Source organism: Moschus berezovskii, chromosome 7, assembly GCF_049115385.1.
Source record: "Moschus berezovskii isolate FMDL1 chromosome 7, NW_MosBer_1.0, whole genome shotgun sequence".
Taxonomy (NCBI): Eukaryota; Metazoa; Chordata; class Mammalia; order Artiodactyla; family Moschidae; genus Moschus; species Moschus berezovskii.
Genome location: NC_142466.1, coordinates 71,303,984 through 71,323,880, shown reverse-complemented (window position 1 = coordinate 71,323,880; position 19,897 = coordinate 71,303,984). Strand labels below are relative to the sequence as shown.

The window sequence follows — 19,897 nt, the reverse complement described above, 5'->3', positions numbered from 1 at the left end:
CGCAGCTCTGCGTCCAGCTCCTTGTATCTGAACTGTGCAACTCTCATTATGTCCCTTGTTCTCTCTGAGCCTCCACCCACCTCTCTGTAATTAGGAGAGCCAGATAGAGGACCCTGAAAGTCCAGCATTTTCTGGGTCCTCAAGGTCCCCAGTGGGTTTTGGTAGGAGCTAGGTGTTTGAGGGACACAAGGATCCCAAGAAGGGAGCTTAGGATCCCCGGCTACCCTAGGCGCATGAATGGTGATCTGTGCCTTCTCCCACAAGGAGCTGCTATGGGCCCAGACCACACTGGGTAGGAGGCTGCCTTCAAAAGGATTCTTAGAAACCTTGAACTTGAGTGGGACTGGCCAGGCTCCTGCATGCATATGCATGAACAGCATTTTTCACATTCCACCCAACCTTCCCATGCTCATGCTCCCCACACACTTATTCCTGGAAAGGTAATTCCTGACTGAGAGAGGGAAGCTTTTTATAGCCACCAACACACATACATCTGTTCATTCAACTAGCACTTATTGAGCACCTACTGTATGGTAGCTCTGTTCTAAGCACTGGGGATCCAACAGTGACAGACAAGTTTCTTCCCTCGTGGAGTTGAAAGTTCTAGTACAAGAGCTATGGAGAATAGTGACTTCCATCTTATCAATAGCTAAAAATACATCCATAGTCTTTTCCACACACAAGTGCATTAGGTAACTATCGATGGAGGAAATGTTTGTACAAGAATGGATTCTGGCAGCCACTACAATAATGCCAAGCCTCCCACCAGTTGGGGATCTCAAATTTATATATAACATTATCTCCACTAAAGCATCCTACCAGCAGAGAGAGGGGACCCTATACCGTGGGGCCTGGGTCTACCCAATGAGCTACCCCTCCCACCCCCTGCCCCAACCCCATTCAGAGCTTGGAAATTTAATCAGTCTCCTGCTTTATTGCTAAAAGCACTTAAGTTTTGCACTCCACTCCATAATAACTGTGGGCTGTTTAGTAGAAAAATGTTCTAAATTACTTCCCAGTTGTCACTGGACTCCCCAAGTTACCAACCGCCGGGTCAAATGGATGCGGCAATAAACAACGTGGCTCTGCACGTCACTGTCACACAGCCAGGGACCATGAGCACACCCTGTTTGAGAAGCAGGTCTGCAAAGGGGCGGCCAGGACAGAAATGGGCAATGCATCACTCTTCTGCTGCCGTCTCTAAAGGACTTGGTCCCCAAGTGAAAACATCTAAAACTTCCCACCCGAGTTATTCCCGAGACCTCTCCATTCCCTGGCAAGAGAATTCTGTATTGCGCTTGTGGATACACATTCTGAACACAGACATCCAGAGAGAGAAATCAGAAGAGATAATATCTGGATGAGCCTCAGGGCGGGGCCAACCCTTCATTTCAGACAGGAAGAAGCTTTTCAGAGCCAAGACTAACTGTAGACTAACTGCAGAGGGCAATTCTTAGAATCCTTTCCCCGTGACCTTCCCGACCTCTCAGCTGGGCAGTTGGGTTGGCCTAGGAGGCTCTGGGTGGCCGAGGTGGGGCCAGAGACTCTGCTCTGGGCTCTCATTCACTCCTGCTTCCCTATCATTTTACTGCAAGTCCCTCACAAACATGTCTCTTGGGCAACACAAAGGTGGAGACCCTGTGCCCCTCGCTGAAGCCATTAGCTCTTGGGTAAGTAGAGGCAAGAGCCGGGCAGGAAGGAGCACCCAGGGCTGTGAGCACTGGGCAGGACTCAGGCATGGCAGAAGCCCAGAAGCTCGCCCAGAGCCAGGGTCAGGAAAGCAGCCACTGTACAGAAGTTCTGCTTTCATGCTGGAGACTGGAGACCGCCCCCCGACATACACACTCCAGCCCCATCCCGTCCCACCCTGTCCTGTCCCATCCCAGCCTCCCTCCCTGACTAGGCTTGGAGAGTTAACTGCTCAGGCCACACACCAGGAGGCTGCTTCCATCTTCTTCTCATTCAGTTCTACCTAGAACATTCTCCTTCGCTTTTAATCCACCAGCCCCACCCCTTTCCTGGCTAAATCTAGTCACACCTCAGATCTTAATCTTAATTGTCGTGACTTGGTGAGCGTTTCCTGACACCACGGTACAGATCAGAGCAGCCATGAATGTGCTCTCACAATTCCCTCTGTACGTGTGTGCTAAGTTGCTTCAGTCGTGTCCGACTCTTTGCAACCCCATGGACTGCAGACTGCCAGGCTCCTCTGAACAAGGGATTCTCCAGGCAAGAATACTGGAGTGGGTTGGAAAGCTCCCATGCCCTCCTCCAGGGGATCTTTCTGACCCAGGGATTGAACCCGCATCTCTTATGTCTAACCTGCATTGGCAGGCGAGTTCTTTACCACTAGAGCCACCTGGGAAGCCTCTCATAGCTCCCTACTTCTCCACACTTCTTTTTACTCTTCACAGGTATTTAGTGCTTTTTGTACAACCCTTTGTTTAGTGTTTATGTCCCTCATTAGAGTCTAGGCTCCACAAGGTGGGGACCCATGCCTACGTTGTTCATCATTTTATACCCAGGATGTACCACACTGCCTTGCACACAGTAAGCAGATAATAAATATTTATTAAATAAATGTGAGGGAACAAATGAGTGACTAAAAAACCTACCAGGCTGTGATAGGCAGGATGACCATTTCTATCATGAAATTTTGGCATTATATCTATCCAACTCACTCAACCATACTTGCAAAGTCCATGCTTAACTATATCTCATTTTTCCCACATCGGATTATGGCTGTTTATCTCCCTCCACTGCAAGGTCAATGACTCTGAACTCCAAAGATGAATGGCATTTTCCTGGCTCTCCCAGTCCTTAGAGAGATGGACTTACAAGTGATTTTGATGGAAGAAACCAGGTACAAGCTATTCTGAAAGAGGCTACAGGAAGGTTTAGGGATCGTCAGTTAGTTTAACTCACCAGTTAGCACTGAGTTTGAACCTCATCACCATGGCCATTACCGTTCACTGAGGGTTCACGGTGTTCCAGGCACTCTACTAAGAGCTTTGGGGTAGAATTTCAGGTGCTGTCATGGAAAGAGATGGCTGGATGGCATCACTGACTCTGTGGACATGAGTTTGAGTGAACTCCGGGAGTTGGTGATGGACAGGGAGGCCTGGCGTGCTGTGATTCATGGGGTCGCGGAGAGTCAGACACGACTGAGTGACTGAACTGAATGGAAAGCAGGGAAGGGTTCTAATGGGATGTGACATGATGGCACCTGCCACTCAGGTTGCAGTGAGAAAATGCACTAGAGGTCAGACAGATGGGGGTCTTATTGGCCAGGACAGGCAGCTGCTGTGACAGTCCCTTACTGAGCATGACACAGGCCTAAACCCAGTGGGGTGAAGGAATGAAAGGATAAGATTGGATGAAACCGACCTGGCAGGGGCAGAATCAATTTCTCTGAAACAAAGTCACAACACTCTTCCCAGGCACTGAAAACTTCTCAGTCATTCCATGCACTTCTAGCGACAATGCAGAGATGACAAAGCTGATGGCAAATATAAACTTAGGTGCACATGATTCCAGGAAAGTTTCAAACAAAATTACTCTTAGAAACAGGGCCCACCAAACAGTTCTTCCAATGGGCCATGCACTCTCTGTAGTGACCCAGCCTTTCCCTCTCTTTGCAGATTAAGTGTCTGAGTCCAAGAGTGGAAGTGACTTGGTCAAGCTCCCCACAGAGGGTCCAGACCCCAGGAATCCTACTATTAGCTTAGTGCTATGCACCTAAAGGCACTTTCTCCAGCAGAGAAAATGAGGACATTCAGCTGCAGTTTGATAGCAGCCCACACTTACAAATGTTAAACAAGCAAAACTATTCCACTTCTTCGACTGGAAGCTCATATTCTAAAAGGGGAGGGGGAGACGCTGAAATGGCACCACCTACTCTAGCCAGTTAAACCTGAAATAAAATTAGAAAATGTGTCACATGGAAAAACTCTGCAGTGAGAAATGGTTTCTTTTTCCCTCCCTTTTTCGTCCTGTGAGAGAGTGAGTAATTTGACATTTTAACTCGAGAGGAAAGGCGAAAAATCTGTGGTCGCCGTTTTGTACCAAATACACACAGCCATTGGGCACAGTTCTGTACCCTGACCCATGGAAAAGGATGTCAGTGAAGGGTGGGAACCAGACTGAGAGCTGCTGAGTTGAATCACCTCCCACAGCCGCCGCAAAGTTTGGGCAAAATAAACTCAGATATCCTAGAAAGTTCCAGCTAATAGTGCATTTAGGGTTCATCTGGTCCAACTCCTTTATTTCCAGGATATGGAAACTGAGGCTCATAGAGAGCCAACAATTTGCCCAAAACAAAAGAACAGGGGAACATCGAAGCAGAGCCCCTCTGTTGCCATATCTGCCTCCAGCCTACTAGGGACCCTATGTGGCTGGTGGCGATCTGAAAGAATACAGCAGGTTTCCACTGGGTTATTCATTTAACAAGCATTGACCAAGTACCTGCCAGAGCCAGGCATGGGGCTAGGTGCTGGAGGTACAAGGGAGAATAACGTTAGTCCAGACTCTCAGGTTGCCTCCCAACATTCCAGCCACCCTGGGGACTGTGCAGTTTGAGATAAGGCTATGAGGAGGGACACTCCAGGAGATGCGGCTAAAACAGCATACTGCAAGGACTACAGAGGGTCTCAAATGCCATGCTAAGGGGAGTTAAAATCATTTTCTATGGCTGCTGTAACAAGTTACTGCAAGTTACGTGACTTAAATCAACATAAATGTATTATTGGGTTCAAAAGTTTGTTTGGATTTTTCCATACAATGTTATGGAATTGACCAATACCTTCCTGTTTTGTAGGTCAGAAGTCCAACACAGATCTTAGATCAAAATTAAGCAGATCATGCTCCTTTCTGGAAGCTTTAAAGAAAAAAGTCTTTTTTTTTTTCTTTTGATTTTTCTAGGTTCTAGAGGCTACATGTATTCCTTGGCTCATGGACCCTTCCTCCATCTTCAACATCAGCAAATACAACTGATTTGCTGAAGGTCAAGTCCTTCTCACATCACCTCCCTCTTCCACTTCCAAGGACACTTGTGATGACACTGGGCCCACCTGAGTAACCCAGGGTCCTCTCCTTTTTTGAAGGTTAGATGATTATCAACATTAACTCCATATGCACTCTATTCCCCTTTGTCTGGTACCCTAATATATCCACAGTTTCTGGGAATTAAGACGTGGACATATTTGGAGGGCCAGTACTTTGCCTATCACAGCTGGTTAGCTTGGGAAGATGACAAAAGGTTCTAAAGCAGGGGGTAACATAGTTAAGAGCTGGTTTTACACTGATGCTCAAAGGTTAAGATCCTGTTAAAATGTGGATTCTAATACAGTGGGTCTGTGAGCGGGACTGGAGAGTCTGCAGCTCAACAAAGTCCCCAGGTGATGCTGATACTGCTGGTTGGTGGGTCACACCTAAGTGGAAAGAAGCTAGAAGACTCCTATGGCTGCAATACAGGGGAGAGGTGGAGAGAATGGAGGCCAGGAGACACGCTTGCCTAAAACAAAGACAGGACAAGCTAGCACTAAGGCTGCACAGCTGAAAGGGGAGAAGCAGCTGGCTGACCCAACAGTGTGTGGCACTGTTGAAACTGCATGGATTTAGGTTGCGTTTGTCACCCGCTTTTGGACTCTCTGTTTTACAGAATGTAACGGTTATAACTTTTTAGGACTGGAAAAGCATCCCTTCAATTTTCTTTCATGGAATGTACTCCATCCCTGACGAATCTGTTACACACAGCCCCTGCTACCGCTCTGCTTTGGCCCCTCCACCAGCAGCAGCAGCAGCAGCACCCTCATCACAGTGGATGGCTGTGGGTGGTCTTCCAGCAGAGCTGGAGGTTCACATAGACTCTGCTATGGTCCAGGGTTCCTAATGCTGGTTTTCACTCAGATCGCCACAGTCCCAGGCTTTGAATGATCCTTTCATAAATGTGTTCAAATGCTCATTGTGTCCATTTGGTGCCATGTCAGACGCTGAGGAAACATGGATAAATAATGTAGGGTTCCTGCCCTCCAGGGACTCACGGAGATGTGGGAGCCGGAAGGAAAGAGGCACTGAACTATACCAATTACAGGCCCCAAGCTTCCCTCATTACTCCTGATAGTAGGAATTATTGTCTCAATTGACAGACAAGGAAAATAAGGACAAGAGAGGGCACTCAACAGGGAGTAGCAGAGCTGAGATCTGAACCCAGGGTGTGGGCGCCCACAGCTCCTCTGGGGTCCAGTGGCAACTCGGCCTTTCATTTGTGTTACAATCACGGGTAAGACCTTTCCTTTCTAGGACTCAGGACTGTCAGCTTTGAAAGGAAGTCACTGGACTGCACTGCTTGTTCTCAACTCTGGCCTCACTTTAGAATCACACCAAGAACTTTAAAAACCTGCAGAAGACCAGACCCCAGGAAAATTAAGAACCCTGGACGTGGGGAGGACTGGGCATCAGGGTCTAAGGTACAGCCAGGGTTGAGAACCACCAAAGTCCTTGTGACCTGAGCTCCTGCATTCTAATTTCCTGAATAACCCTCTTCTCCTCTAGCCCTCCCACAAGGCCCATGCCAAACTGATGAACAAACAGTAGGGAGGAGGAGGAAATCCCCAACACCATTCAACTAAGGACAATTTGGAGCAGTGATGCTGGGCACTGTCCCATTGCCTTGTTGCCATTTTCTCCTTTCAGTGAGAAAAACAGCAGCAGTGGACAACAGTGAAGTAAGTTAGGCAGGTATTCTCTTACACCGTTGCAGGGAATATAAATTACTACACCTTTCAAAAAAAAAAACACACAATGAAAGACTTTGAAAAAATTGGACAAGCACCAGACCCAACAGTTTTAGGAGTTTGTGCTAAGAAATAATTACAGAAAATGTCAAATACAAAGATACAAGGATAGTGTCATCACTGGGCTTCCCTGATGGCTCAGTGGTAAAGAATCTGCCTGCCAATGCAGGAGACACAGGTTCAAACTCTAGTCCAGGAAAATCCCACATGCTGCGGAGCAACTAATTCCGTATGCCACAGCTATTGAGTTTGTGCTCTAGAGTCCAGGAAACCCAACTACTGAAACCTGTGCGTCTAGAGCTTGTGTTCTGCAACAAGAGAAGCCACTGCAATGAGAAGTCCGAGCACTGCATCTAGAGAGTAGCCCCACTGTCCACAACTAGAGAGAAGCCTACGCAGCAATGATGACCCAGTGCAGCCAAAATAAATAAATAAAAATTAATATAAAAAATAAATAAAATTAAAAAAAAAAGAAGAATAGGGTTATCACAATAGTGTTTATGGAAAGAACACTGGAAACAGCCTAAAGGATTAAAAGAGGCCTAGGTTAATTACAGGAAATCCACATAATGAAATACTATGTCAATTACAAAGGATTTAGGGAAGAAAATTCAATGTTCCAGAGGAAGTGTCTAGATAATAGTTAAGGGAAAAAATATCAAGCAACAAAATACAATGTACAGAATGACCTATTCATGTTATAACATGTGCATATTTAAGCAAGGAAAATAAACTTGAAAAACAGTCCACAAATGTTAGCAGAGCTTATCTCTGAGTCATGAGATAACATGTGACCTTTTAAAACTCCTTTTTTTTCAACCTAGATTTGTACCGTGACTATTATTTTTATTATCAAAACATTTTAATATTAATGAAAAATACAAATCTCTTCTTTCACAGCTTGCTCACCTCCCTCCACCTCCCCCATCTTCTGGTGTAAATGGACACCCCCACTTTAGTGGTGCAGAGGCTTGCTTGCATCCACACTAGGACACTCAGGACAAGCTCCACAGCATTCAAGCCAGCTGCTGCACCTCAGTCTCTACTACTAGATTATGAGTCCCTCCAGGACAGGCACAGGGTCCCATGTGGCTCTTTACTCACCTCGCCACCCACCCCAGTGGGCCTTACAGAGGGCAGGCAGCCAGGAAATACAGGAGAAAGACAGAAATCTATAGTAGTAGCTAGAACACAGAACAGAGCTGACAGTTTTGAGGACCTCAGCAGACATTTACTTTGGGAGGAGATTACTTGCAAAGAACTCCCAGTGGTGAAGCGGGCTTTTAAGCTGGGCCCTATCTGAGGCATTCAGTGACAGGAGGGGTGACTCCTGGAAAGACCTAGGCAGCACTGCTTTCTGCAGGCCAGATTCTAGCCAAGCTCTCCAAACTGGAAAAGGACTCCCCAACACCTGAAATCAAGGGTCCTGCTCACTCAAGAGAGATATGAAGGCCCTCAGAACAATTTTCTGCCCTGTCCAGTTCTTTAAGTCATCCATGTAACAAGGCATTAACAAGTGTGAGATGAATTGGACTGGATAAAGTTGGGTTGGGATGGATTACACTGAGATTAGGTTGGGCTGAGTTGAGTTGATTCTGATTGGAGGTAAGGAGTGGGTTGTACTCACTAGGTGACCTAAGCCTCATGTGTTGCCTCGTTAGATCTTGCCCAGAAAGAGATCTGGGCCTTCTCCAGGTTCTGCTCTAACCCTATCCTTTTTTTTTCTCTTGAAAAGGAGAGGAAGAGGAGATCAGTGAGCAAACTGGGCTCCTCCCAACACCTCTGACCCATCTCAGCAAACTGCGCTCTATATCAAAAGCAATAACTCAGGCCCCACAAACTGCTCCTCTGCCTTTGAAGTCTTAGTTGCTTATCTGTTCTCCTTACCGCATATTAAGGTCTTAAATTGAATCTTATTGTAAGATTACCTCATTTTTTATAACCCTCACCCACCCACCACCACTACAACACTCCCAGTATCCAATCATTTCATGAGAAAATTATGTGATAAATCAGTCTATGCTAGGGATTTATGACTTAGTGAAGGAGGAAGGGGTAACTTCCCTTACCAGATTTTAAGACATATTACAAAACAATAATTATCAGGACCACGTGAAACTTTTAAAAAAATAACACATATGCATAAGAATAGTATAAAGATTACACAAAAAAATTCTATCATGAAAAGGAAAATTTTATAAGATAACCAGAAGCAATGCTATGATGGAAAAATAGTTTACATTTTAATTAGTATTTCAGGAAATCTTTTCCAGTTTGGAAAAGAACTAACCTCAGAATACACTCTATGGAATCTATTTAATCAATGGTCCATTTTAAATGGATCAAGCTGTGGACATTCAAGGAAAACTTGAAAATAAGCTCATATATTAAGCTAGCAGAGAAAGATAAATGCACAGCTTTTGACACAATAGAGGCTTTCAGGTATGAGTGGGATAAGCTAGAAAATAAACTGTTTACACAAATAGATGTAATGGAAAAAAGATAAAGAGCAAAGTAACGTTAGGGTAAATTCCAGCCTAACTAGTTATTAAAGTCATTAAATAAAACTAAAAGCCCTATAACGTGCCCTGATTACTCAGCCATGGCCACTCCACTGTTGGCAGAGCCGTGGAAAATCGGGGAGGACTTAGACACAGTAGAGGAATAGTAAATGGGTGCCTTCTCCCTAGACCACAGGCTGGACCTGCCCATTCCTTCCCTTTTTGAGTCATTGAGCACCTACTCTGTGCCAGGCCCAATGATAGGTTCTGGGATTCAGAATCTGGGCAAGGCCCAGTCCCTGGCTCACAGAACTCCCTGTCTAGGAGGGGGGGCAGATGAGTAATCAGTGGTCATGGTCCAGCCCTGTGACTGAGAGGTGGTGATATATAGTGTTAGCCCAGAGGACAGACACTCAACATGCCTGGTAGAACAGGAAGGCTTCCCAGAGAGGAATCCTAAAGGATGAATGAGGGGGTGCTAGGTGAACAAGGGGAAAGGCATTCTCAAAAAGGGACTGGCCCATGCAAAGACACAGAGGTGGGACACGAGGGGGACTTGGAGGCAAGAAGTATTACTCCATCCTGGGTGCACGGAGAACCCAGCAAGAGCAATTAAACTAAGGAGCAACATGATTTAATTTGTATCTCAGAAAGACCCATCTACATATATATTAAGAACTATCCAACTAGTCTGTTATTTGATGGGCACATCTGTTTGAGGAAATCTAGTTAAAGGAAATAATCCCCAAAGAAAACAAAGTCTGAAGATGTTCCCAAGAGCACTATTTATCACAGTGATGAAATGGCCAAAGTCCAAGTGGCCAACTCTGGATGAATCAGGCATGATCCACAACCTCAAGGTGTCCTCATAGAAAAAAAGTGTGAAATAAATACATTCTCAGCACAGGGTGAGACAGTGGCTGGTGCTGGAAAGATAGATGAAGGGCTGTGGTGGCTTAGTGATGAGAAAGATCAGCTGGGGAGACCTAGGGAAGGCTCCCTGGAAGAGATGCTGTTTAAGCTGGGAGGTAGAATTAGACCCTAAAGAGAAACAGGGTGAGGAAATGTACTCTGGACAGGGAGATTCATTCACATCTTGTGCACAGTCAAGGGAACTACAAAATCCCAAATATACATGGGGAGCTATGCGTGGTTCAGTGTGCTGGGGGTTTTCAGCCTCAGTTCAGTTCAGTTCAGTTCAGTCGCTCAGTCGTGTCCGACTCTCCGCGACCCCATGAATCACAGCACGCCAGGCCTCCCTGTCCATCACCAACTCCCGGAGTACACTCAAACTCATGTCCACAGAGTCGGTGATGCCATCCAGCCATCTCATTCTCCGTCGTCCCCTTCTCCTCCCGCCCCCAACCTTTCCCAGCATCAGAGTCTTTTCCAGTGAGTCAACTCGTCGCATGAGGTGGCCAAAGTATTGGAGTTTCAGCTTTAGCATCAGTCCCTCCAATGAACATCCAGGATTGATCTCCTTTAGAATGGACTGGTTGGATCTCCTTGCAGTATAAGGGACTCTCATCCGCTGTAAAACAGTTTTCAATCTGCTGTAAAACATATAAGCAGGACCTTATGCCACCATAGGCATTCCCAACTTTAGAGAAAACCAAAAATTTAGCCAGAAATTAAAATACTACAATCATTCATATTCCTCACAACTTCTAACGGTATGTGGACAACAGGAACTCATTACAGGCTAGAGCACAGGTAAGCCAGGAGGCCAGTGACGTAAAATCCTAGGTGTGACTCTTATCCCCTTGTCTCTCACTCAGGAAAGCACATCAGCTGGCCACCAGCAAGAGTGAGAGGATTAGCGGGAAATCCTAAACCTGCCCTGATTAGTAATCAGAGTTTCTCCCAGAAAAGACCCACAAATGGCCAAGAAACACATGAAGAGATGCTCAACATCATTAGTCATTAGGGAAATGCAAATGAAAACCACAGAATGCTACCACTAAGATGGCTGTAACCTAAAAAGCAGAAAATAACAAGTGTTGGAAAGGATACGAAAAATTGGAACGCTTGCACACTGCTGGTGGGAATCTGAAATGGTTCAGCTACTATGGACAATAGTTTAAGAGTTTGCTAAAATTTAAGCTTGGAATTATGATATAACCCAGCAATTTCACTGTTGGGTATACAACCAAAATAATTGAAAACAAGCACTCAAGTCCTTGTACCAAATGTCGCAAAACCACTAATCATAACAGCCAAAAGGCTGAAACAACACAAATGGCTCCATCAGTGGAAGAATGGATAAACAAACTGCACTATATCCATACAATGGAACATTATTCAGTCATAAAAAAATGAAGTACTAATACATGCTACAACATCAATGAACCTCAAAAACATGCTGAGTGAAAGAAATCAGACACAAAAGGTCGATGTGGGGGACAAGGGTCCCATTGACAAGGGTCTCTTTAAACAGGGTGGGCCAGGAAACCCCCGGGAGCTGAGAAGCCTTGGGACTTTGGACCTTGTTTCCTCATCTGAGCACAGTCCCAGTACCCAGCTCCTGCAGTGATTGTGAGGACTGGGTGAATGAAGTATGAACATATCATACACACCTATGAAGTGGTTTACAAGCATTAGCCTCAATAAACTTCATGCAAAATGTGACTTGCAGAGGCTATTCCACATCTAGGAAGAGTCTCTCTGGAATCCCAGAGGGACACCGAATATTCATCAATTACCCATCAATTGCAAATGGCCCTCTCCAGGCCCTTTTCATCTCCTGAGGGCTTCCTGGCAGTCCCTTTCCACATTATGGATATTTACAGGACTTCCTCTGTGTTAGAAAAACAGCCCTGACCTGGCATTGAGGGAGCCAGCCTACAAATGCAGGAGGAGAAAGAAACACTTCTTTTTCTAGAACCCTCTCCATTTGGGGGATGGGGTTACAGCAAAGTTCACAAAAGACCACAGAATCTTAAGATGCCCTCCTCCACTGAGTTGGCAGTACCCTATATCACAGTACAACGTTCTGACATGGGCCACAGTGCTGAGAAGCCAAAACTGTGCTCCAGCTGCCCTTTGATCTATAAGAAATGCCAGGCTGGACGCTCTGGCAGGAAAAGCTGTCATGGCCTTTGAGTCTTGCTCCCAAGGAGACACAGTCTGGGTTGTCCCAGCTTTCCTCTGGCACACAGAGAGTTAAACACAGCCAGCGAGGCGGTTCTCAGCTTCTTTCCAGGGTTAGAGGTTGTCTCTCCCACCACAGTCTCCCTGCACACTGCACACTTATCCTGTTGAGACTGTGTACTAATCTCCTAAATCCAAAAGCAGTCAGAGACTACTATTTGGAGAGCAGCAGTTCTCCTGCAAAACTGCATGGAGAAAGGGCTGAACAGGGAAGGAAAGCCTAGGGACTTGGGCCCAAGCCCTGCCTTTTGCACAGAACAGTTTCTAAAGTCTGTCTCACCCTGAGTATCCTCTGCTGTAAAAATGCCTGCAATGCTTTCCAACACAGCTACTGCAAGGATCAACTTGTAGTTTCCATCACTTACTCTGTGCCATGGTGTGGAAAGCATATTATTTCTAATATCTCTTTTAATCTTCACAGCATCCCTAGGAGGAAAGGTGGTCTAAGTAAGTATTCTCCTTTTCAGAGGTGGACAGTGAGGCACAGAGCAGTGAGAGTCATTGTCCAGTGGCACCTAACCCAGGCACACACCTTAGGTCAAAACTATTTTAACTCAGGTTCTTACTTGTCATACAACCGCCCGGGTCCTGGTGGGGAAAGAGAGACCAAGGAACAGAAGGTACCAGATCCCCTGGTTCCCAGTCATCCAGAGAGTCACTGCCCACGATGGATGGGGCTCTCCAGGTAACTCAGGGCTAAGTTAGCTATCAGAGCAATTCGGTCCCGTTATTTCTTGCGCGGCAAAGCGCCAGGTGGCGGCGGTCTGCCTCCGCACCTGTGTCCAGACGGGTCCTCACATCTGCCCTTGCAACGAGCCAACCAGCACGCACCACCTGAGCGCGGGCGCGGGGTGAGCTGGAGCGAACTATTCCAGCGGAGACCGCTGGCACTGTTACTGGGCTTCCAAAGTCCCTCTATGCCCAAGATTGAAAGGGCTGCCCCTAGCTCAGACTCCTCGGGTTCCAGGATACTGCTCCACCCGCTTCGGCCGCCCGGAGACTCTTTTTCACCCCCTCGAACCCCCTGCACCGCCTGGGGAAGCCGCAGCCGAACCGCCAGTGCGCCCCGAGCGGCGAGGACTCCCTTTTATGTCCAGGAATGAGGCGCGCACCGCAGCCGCTCCAGCCGCCAAGACCAACTATTCTGGGGCGCGGAGGTTGCCGGTGCAGCGCTCCGGCCGGGCTGCTTACCTGTTGCGGCGCGGGTCCGAGTGACACCGGGGAGAAGCGCGGAGGTGGAAAGCAGCAAAAGCAGGCGCCAGCACTGTGCGTCCCTCCTGCAAGAAGTGGTCGAGGGAGAAAAGGTGAGGCGGGCGGTAGGGGCGGGCGGTAGGGGCCGGGGGGCTGGTAGCGAGGCATACCTGGGCGCCATCCCGCAGTTCGGCGAGCCCCCGAGGGCACCGGGCAGCCGAGCTCCGCAGACGGCAACGGACTTTGCGCGCGGGCCGCTCGTCCTTCCTGCCTGGAACAAAGGCGGCGCTGGGCAGGGGCAGCGGCAGAAGCAGCGGCAGCGGCGGGCAGGATCCCAGCACGGCCCGCGTCCTGAGTCACCCGCGCTCTGAAACCCGACCCCGCCGCACCCGGCGCTCCCGCGCGCGCCGCGCCGCGCCCCACCTCGGGCAGTGCCGCGCCCCACCTCGGGCAGTGCCGCAGCGGCGCACTCAAGCCCCGGGACTCCTGGCTGCAACTACCGCCTGCCCACGCCCCTTTCCCCCTCGACGGATGCGCGCCCCCCAGCCGCAGCTTCCACCCGGGCGGCCTTGGGGGACCAAGAAAAGCCCCGCGCCCGCGCTCGTCTGGGTCAGCGGGCAGCTCCCTCCCGCCCTCTAGTCTGTCGGTGTCCGGGCTGCCCGGCCGACAAAACACTCCCTTTTCACAGGCCAATGGAATCTTCTCACTAGCCAAGGGAGGCAGGAATCGCTGTGATTTCCCTAAATGACAACGAAGAACCTGGAGGCTCAGAGGGATGCAGGGAATGTCCCAAGGTCACACAGCTGGATTGGACCCTACCCTGCACCCCTGACTCGCAACCCCCTTGAACGCCCAGGAATGGCCCATTTGGTGGGGGTTGGGGGGGAATAAGTGATACATATAAATAAATGCAATAAAGAGAATCCTAATTAAAAAAACGTAAATATATCTAATATTCCAAGCTTCTCTTTGTGCCTTGCCTGCACCACCATCTCCTACCACCAGAACATAAGCTCCGGGAGAGCAAGAATTTACATCTGTTTGTTCTCGGTCTAAAATAGTACCTGGCCATAGGAGATGCCAATAAACAGGGGAAGCAACGCAATTTTTAAGTGAGATACTACTCCAGGCACTGTGATGACGGGAAAGATGAACCAGTCTGTCTCCAAAAGCTATCAGGAGAGTTCACAGGGGAAAGAGGAGCAGAGGGTAGACTGTTCCACATGCACTGAGCATAGCACGGGGCCTGGCACTGGCTAAACCCTCAAATGGTGGCTCTTTATTATGATTACCACCAGGCCCAGTAGTGTAAGATATTTGGGGGAGAGGAGGCGCAGCTGAGATCAGCTGAAACTTGGACAGTTCTGAAGCCAGGCAGGCGCAGGGTCCTCTCTCCCTCATGCACCAAGTAGCCACACTGGGCTGTGGCTCTGTGGTCACTTCCTGGTTTTCATTTCTAGATGACAAGTCACCACCTGCCAAGTGAGACAGTAATACGAGTTGGCCCTGCAGAGATGGGATGGTGGTGGACATAGTAGCTAACATGCATTGAGTGCTGACTGTGTCCCAGGCCCTGTGCTAAATGCTTTACTCACAACGGTCCTGGATAGGTGGTACTTCAGTGATCCTCATTTCATAGATGAGGAAGCTGAGGTCTAAAAAGTGCCCAAGCTAGTGCATGACATTGGCCAACACCTGTGCTCTTCACCACTCTGTCATGCTACGTGTCTGTAACAAGATTAGACCCATTCCCCCACCCTCGAGAGCAAAATCACACTGGAGTTATGGAGAACTCAGGCATGAAGGGGTTAATACCCGCACAGGCAGTAAGGGCTCCAAAGGGAGCTCAAGCCTGGAGTTAGGAGCCTGGATTCTCGTCCAGTTCTGGCCCACACTGGGCAGATCCTGTCCTTACCTGACTTTTTATTTCATCATCTATAAAATGGATGTGATGATCTTGCCGTGAGTGCGTGACTGAGTCTCAGTGAGGTCACATGCATGCAGCAGTGCTGCATGTCCCTCGTAAAGTGCGGTACAGATGTGAGGGGTCAGGGCTGGGGTTAATGCACACAGTCTTCAAAACAAAGAAAATTCAGCATGGCCTAGAGAAGGCGGGAGAAGCTTCAAGAGAGTAGTAAAGTTAACCCAGACTGGGGGTCTGCGGGTGCAAGCAGGAGGGAGCAGTAAAACAGCCAAGGGAGCTCTAGAGCTAGGATGGCCCCCCGTGAAACTAATACACCAGATCCAGTGCATCCTAACAACACGGTCAGGCTTCTTTCTTACTCTCTTCATATACTCTGTGAATATGAATTCTTTCCCACTTGCAGTCACGATGTGCTGGACATATCATTTTATTATGATTTACTAACCATAAGGAATTTGCCTTCTTGGTTCTATATGTTTTATTGTTTTATAAAGTACCATATTGACTGGGAATGTAATTGACTTTCTTAGAACTATAATTCTATATTGCTTTGAAAGAGCCACATCAACTATGATTATATAATAGTTCTATTGTTCTGTTTAACACTTAAAACTGAAGGCTGTGAACTGGTGGCTCAGTTTAGCCCATAGATAAGTATTGTTCAGGTGCTTGGTGTCAATCTCCAAATTAAATTAGTTAGCAATACATTTGATAATTAGTTGGTTTATGTTAAAATCCAGATTTCTGGCTTCTTTTTAAATTTTTGGAAAACCTGGTAACATAGGACTTGTGTTCCTTGTGCCAGTGATTGATTTGCATTGAAAGGGGCTGCTACCTTCAGTCAAGGCCAGTTTCTCCAGTTTGCCATGGTCCCCACCATCCCTGGCTTCCCTGATGGCTCAGTTGGCAAAGAATCCACCCGTAATGGAGGAGACCCCAGTTTGATTCCTGAGTCGTGAAGATCTGCTGGAGAAGGGATAGACTACCCACTCCAGTATTCTTGGGCTTCCCTTGTGGCTCAGCTGGTAAAGAATCCACCTTCTATGCGGGAGACCTGCCTTCGATCCCTGGGTTGGGAAGATCCCCTGGAGAAAGGAAATGCTACCCACTTCAGTATTCTGGCCTGGAGAATTCCATGGACTGTATAGTTCATGGGGTTGCAAAGAGTCAGACCTAACTGAGTAACTTTCAGTTTCACTACCATCCCTATTGTTCCCCAACACCAAAGCTAAGAATTATTTGCCATTTATCATCACATATGCACTCTGCCTTTTATAAAAAAGAGAAAAGTGGAATAGATTGAGTGCTCGTGTCTCTGTTAAAAACAGGGGGGAAAGATATGCAGATAGAGAAGTGGGGCATGTTTCAAGAAAGATGTGGAAAAACATATTTCTTCATGTTTAATACACAAATTAAGTATATCTACATTGAAAGAATGAAAACTAAAATGCCATGATGAAACAAACGTGGTCCCCCTCAGTTATGCATGTTACCTGATGCGTGAAAGAACAGGTGCATTTTGATTGGTGGGTTTGATTGTGGTCCAATTTATCAGTCCAAGATACATACGCAGAAGGCAGCAGTTTCCTTTACTACTCTGGCAGGGAAGTCCTGTGTACACATTTTATATTTTGTTGGTTCTGTGTAAATATCTGATAATATCCAGTTCACTAGAATCTAAACATCCCAAGAGCACATTTCTTTCCTATAAAAGATGAGATAGATGCATGTTAATATTTCTAATTTTGTACTTATTTCACCTGGGAAGTCAGACCATGCTCATCAGCAATCAGGGCTCTCATTTTCAAGCTGGGCCTGGAGGTGGGAACCATGAACTGACTGATGATGTAGGACAGAGAGGGTGTCCGGCCTGGGAGTTGAAGGGGACCAAATGGTCCCAGCTGCTGGTGTGGGAGGGATGAGGGCAAGATGCCAAGCAAGGCATTTTGCCTCCTGCCAGACTGTGTTTTGAGGGTTTAAGCGATTTCCTTCTATTCAATATGAAGTTGTAGAAATAGCCAAGAGGAAGCTTTGTGTCATACTGGAACTGGTCTAAATTGTTTACCATGGCTTCAGTACAATCTACAAGATCGAGACGTGTGGAGATGGTGGATCTATGTCCCAGCTCTTCCAGGACTCAATTAAATTAATGAGCTGTTGTATTTTCCTATATACCACTCAAGTGTCCCAGTAAACTCGGTCTCCAAAAGCAGCCTCCAGACTGTTTCAAGCAGTTAGAAGGAACACAAAAATCAGAAGGATTCTGGGTTATGGTTTGGGACAAAGTGGGGCTTCCCAGGTGGCTCAATGGTAAAGAATCCACCTGCCAGTGCTGAAAGGCGCACGAGACACGGGTTCGATCCCTGGGTCAGGAAGGTCCCGTGGAGGAGGAAATGACAACCCACTCAAGTATGCTTCCCTTGGAAATCCCATGGACAGAGGAGCCTGGCAGGCTACAGTCCATGGGGTCACCAAGAGTCGGACATGACTTAGCGACTGCGCACATACACATATAAGCACATAGCACATCTCTTTCTGAACCTGTTTCCTCAGAACATGGGGATAACACCTCTCTTGTGGAGTTGTGGTGAGGAAGTTCACAAGAGACACTCAAAGCTTGCACCCTCATCTGGTTTGAAGAGCAGAAAAAGAAGAGACCTAGCTAGTGGACCAGAGAAGAATTAACTATTAAGAGAAAAGCACTGCCTTTTGGGTAATCAAGAGAAAACAATGACAGTGCAATCCCAAAAGTGCCTTCCACAGAGGATGCTTTAGTTCTGAGAAGCACCCTGATGTGTTTGGATATGCCAAAGGGGCCCATGGGCTGAGAAGAGTTGATTTGTTCTTCATAAGTAAGTGAAGTTGCTCAGTTGTGTCTGACTCTTTGCTACCCCATGGACTGTAGCCCACCAGGCTCCTCTGTCCATGGGATTTTCCAGGCAAGAATACTGGATTGCGTTGCCATTTCCTTCTCCAAGGGATCTTCCCAACCCAGGGATCGAACCCAGGTCTTCCGCATTGCAGGCAGATGCTCTAAGCTCTGAGCCACCAGGGAAGCCCTCTTCATAAGTGAGATGAATTTGAAAATCTGACAATCTTAGTGGGAAGAGGACAAAAGCAAAAGAAGGGAAGAGTGTGTAAAACACCTCTTAGGTGCCACTGCCAGTGGCTACTCTCTGCCTCCATCAATCATGTGCAATATAGACAAGGCCATCCAGCGGTCAGTGACTGCTGCCCTTCACCTGAGTGTTTTCTCTGGCTGCTGAAGCAGGCTGGAAGTGCTGGGGAATTAACGCTGCCCTCCCAGCTGCTTTCAACCAGTGGCCTGCAGAAGCTCATGGATAAAAACCTCGGCTCCCTTTCCCAGTTGGTGGGAATTTCTAGACACCCAGAGTCCCTGTCCGTGTCATAGCCCCTTGCCCTTCCTCCACACTGAGCACTTCTCCCTTCCTACTCAGGGCCATCCTGTGGATGCTGACCTGTGACACACTGTATAATCCACTCTGAGCAACCTGGAAGTAAAGTAGAAATAACCCCCCAGGAAGCAAATATTCAGCCAATAGAAGCCAGAAAATATATTTCTCTCCCTATTTCTCCCAGATGCACTGTCCTGAGACAGTCATTTATAGGGCATCTGAGAGACAGTCTCACAAGACTAAGGGATCAATCATATAATCTCTCTCATCAGCAGTTTCTTCTTCCCTGCCTCATTTCCCATTTCGTTACTTCTCCTCCCTTGGATTTTATTCCCTAATACCAAAGAGGCACCTAAGACTGAGTAACACCTCAGTGTGTGAGCCAGGATAAGCTCGATGGTGGAATTTATCTTTCACATTCATGATAATGGGATTTCTAAGCTGGTTGTCACTTCCATCTTACCAGGTCCAATTAGCATGGTGTTACCAAATAGGCGGTGAGCATTAGGATGACAAGGTCCCTATGGACTATATTATAACAGAGAGCAGGAGACGTAACATATTTCTGGGAATAAAAAGTGAATATGGACTACTCTCCTTACCATATGAAAGCAAATTGCTTTTGATTTCCCCCTCCATTGGAGACTGTGACTGCATTTGCCAAATCATAGTGCATCCATATGTCAAATGTTGTTGATATATTCCAGTAGCTACCACATCTGGCACAGCAGCTGCAACTGAGGCTACCATCTGGCCAAGTTTATAGCAATCCACTATTATCCACTGTAATCCATTTGGCTTTTGCAAGGACCACACTAGTGAATTAGTGGAAATATAATGGGACCTATTGCCCCTGTACCATTTAAGTGTTAATAGTAGCTCTAAGGGCTTCCCAAGTGGCACTAGTGGTAAAGAACCTGC

At 47.2% G+C, this 19,897-nt stretch overlaps 1 protein-coding gene across 1 annotated transcript in view; it reads right to left on the bottom strand.

Moving 5' to 3' along the window:
- COL15A1 (collagen type XV alpha 1 chain) overlaps positions 1 to 14,281 on the bottom strand; it is a 105,474-nt gene extending 91,193 nt beyond the window's left edge. Inside the window, exons 1-2 of the mRNA XM_055427133.2 lie at positions 13,807 to 14,281; positions 13,637 to 13,722 (exon numbers count right to left, since the gene is read on the bottom strand). Coding sequence (XP_055283108.2) covers positions 13,637 to 13,722; positions 13,807 to 13,817 — 97 coding nt within the window. The 5' untranslated portion in view covers positions 13,818 to 14,281. The remainder of the gene's footprint in view (positions 1 to 13,636; positions 13,723 to 13,806) is intronic.
- Between the last annotated feature and the right edge of the window lie 5,616 nt (positions 14,282 to 19,897).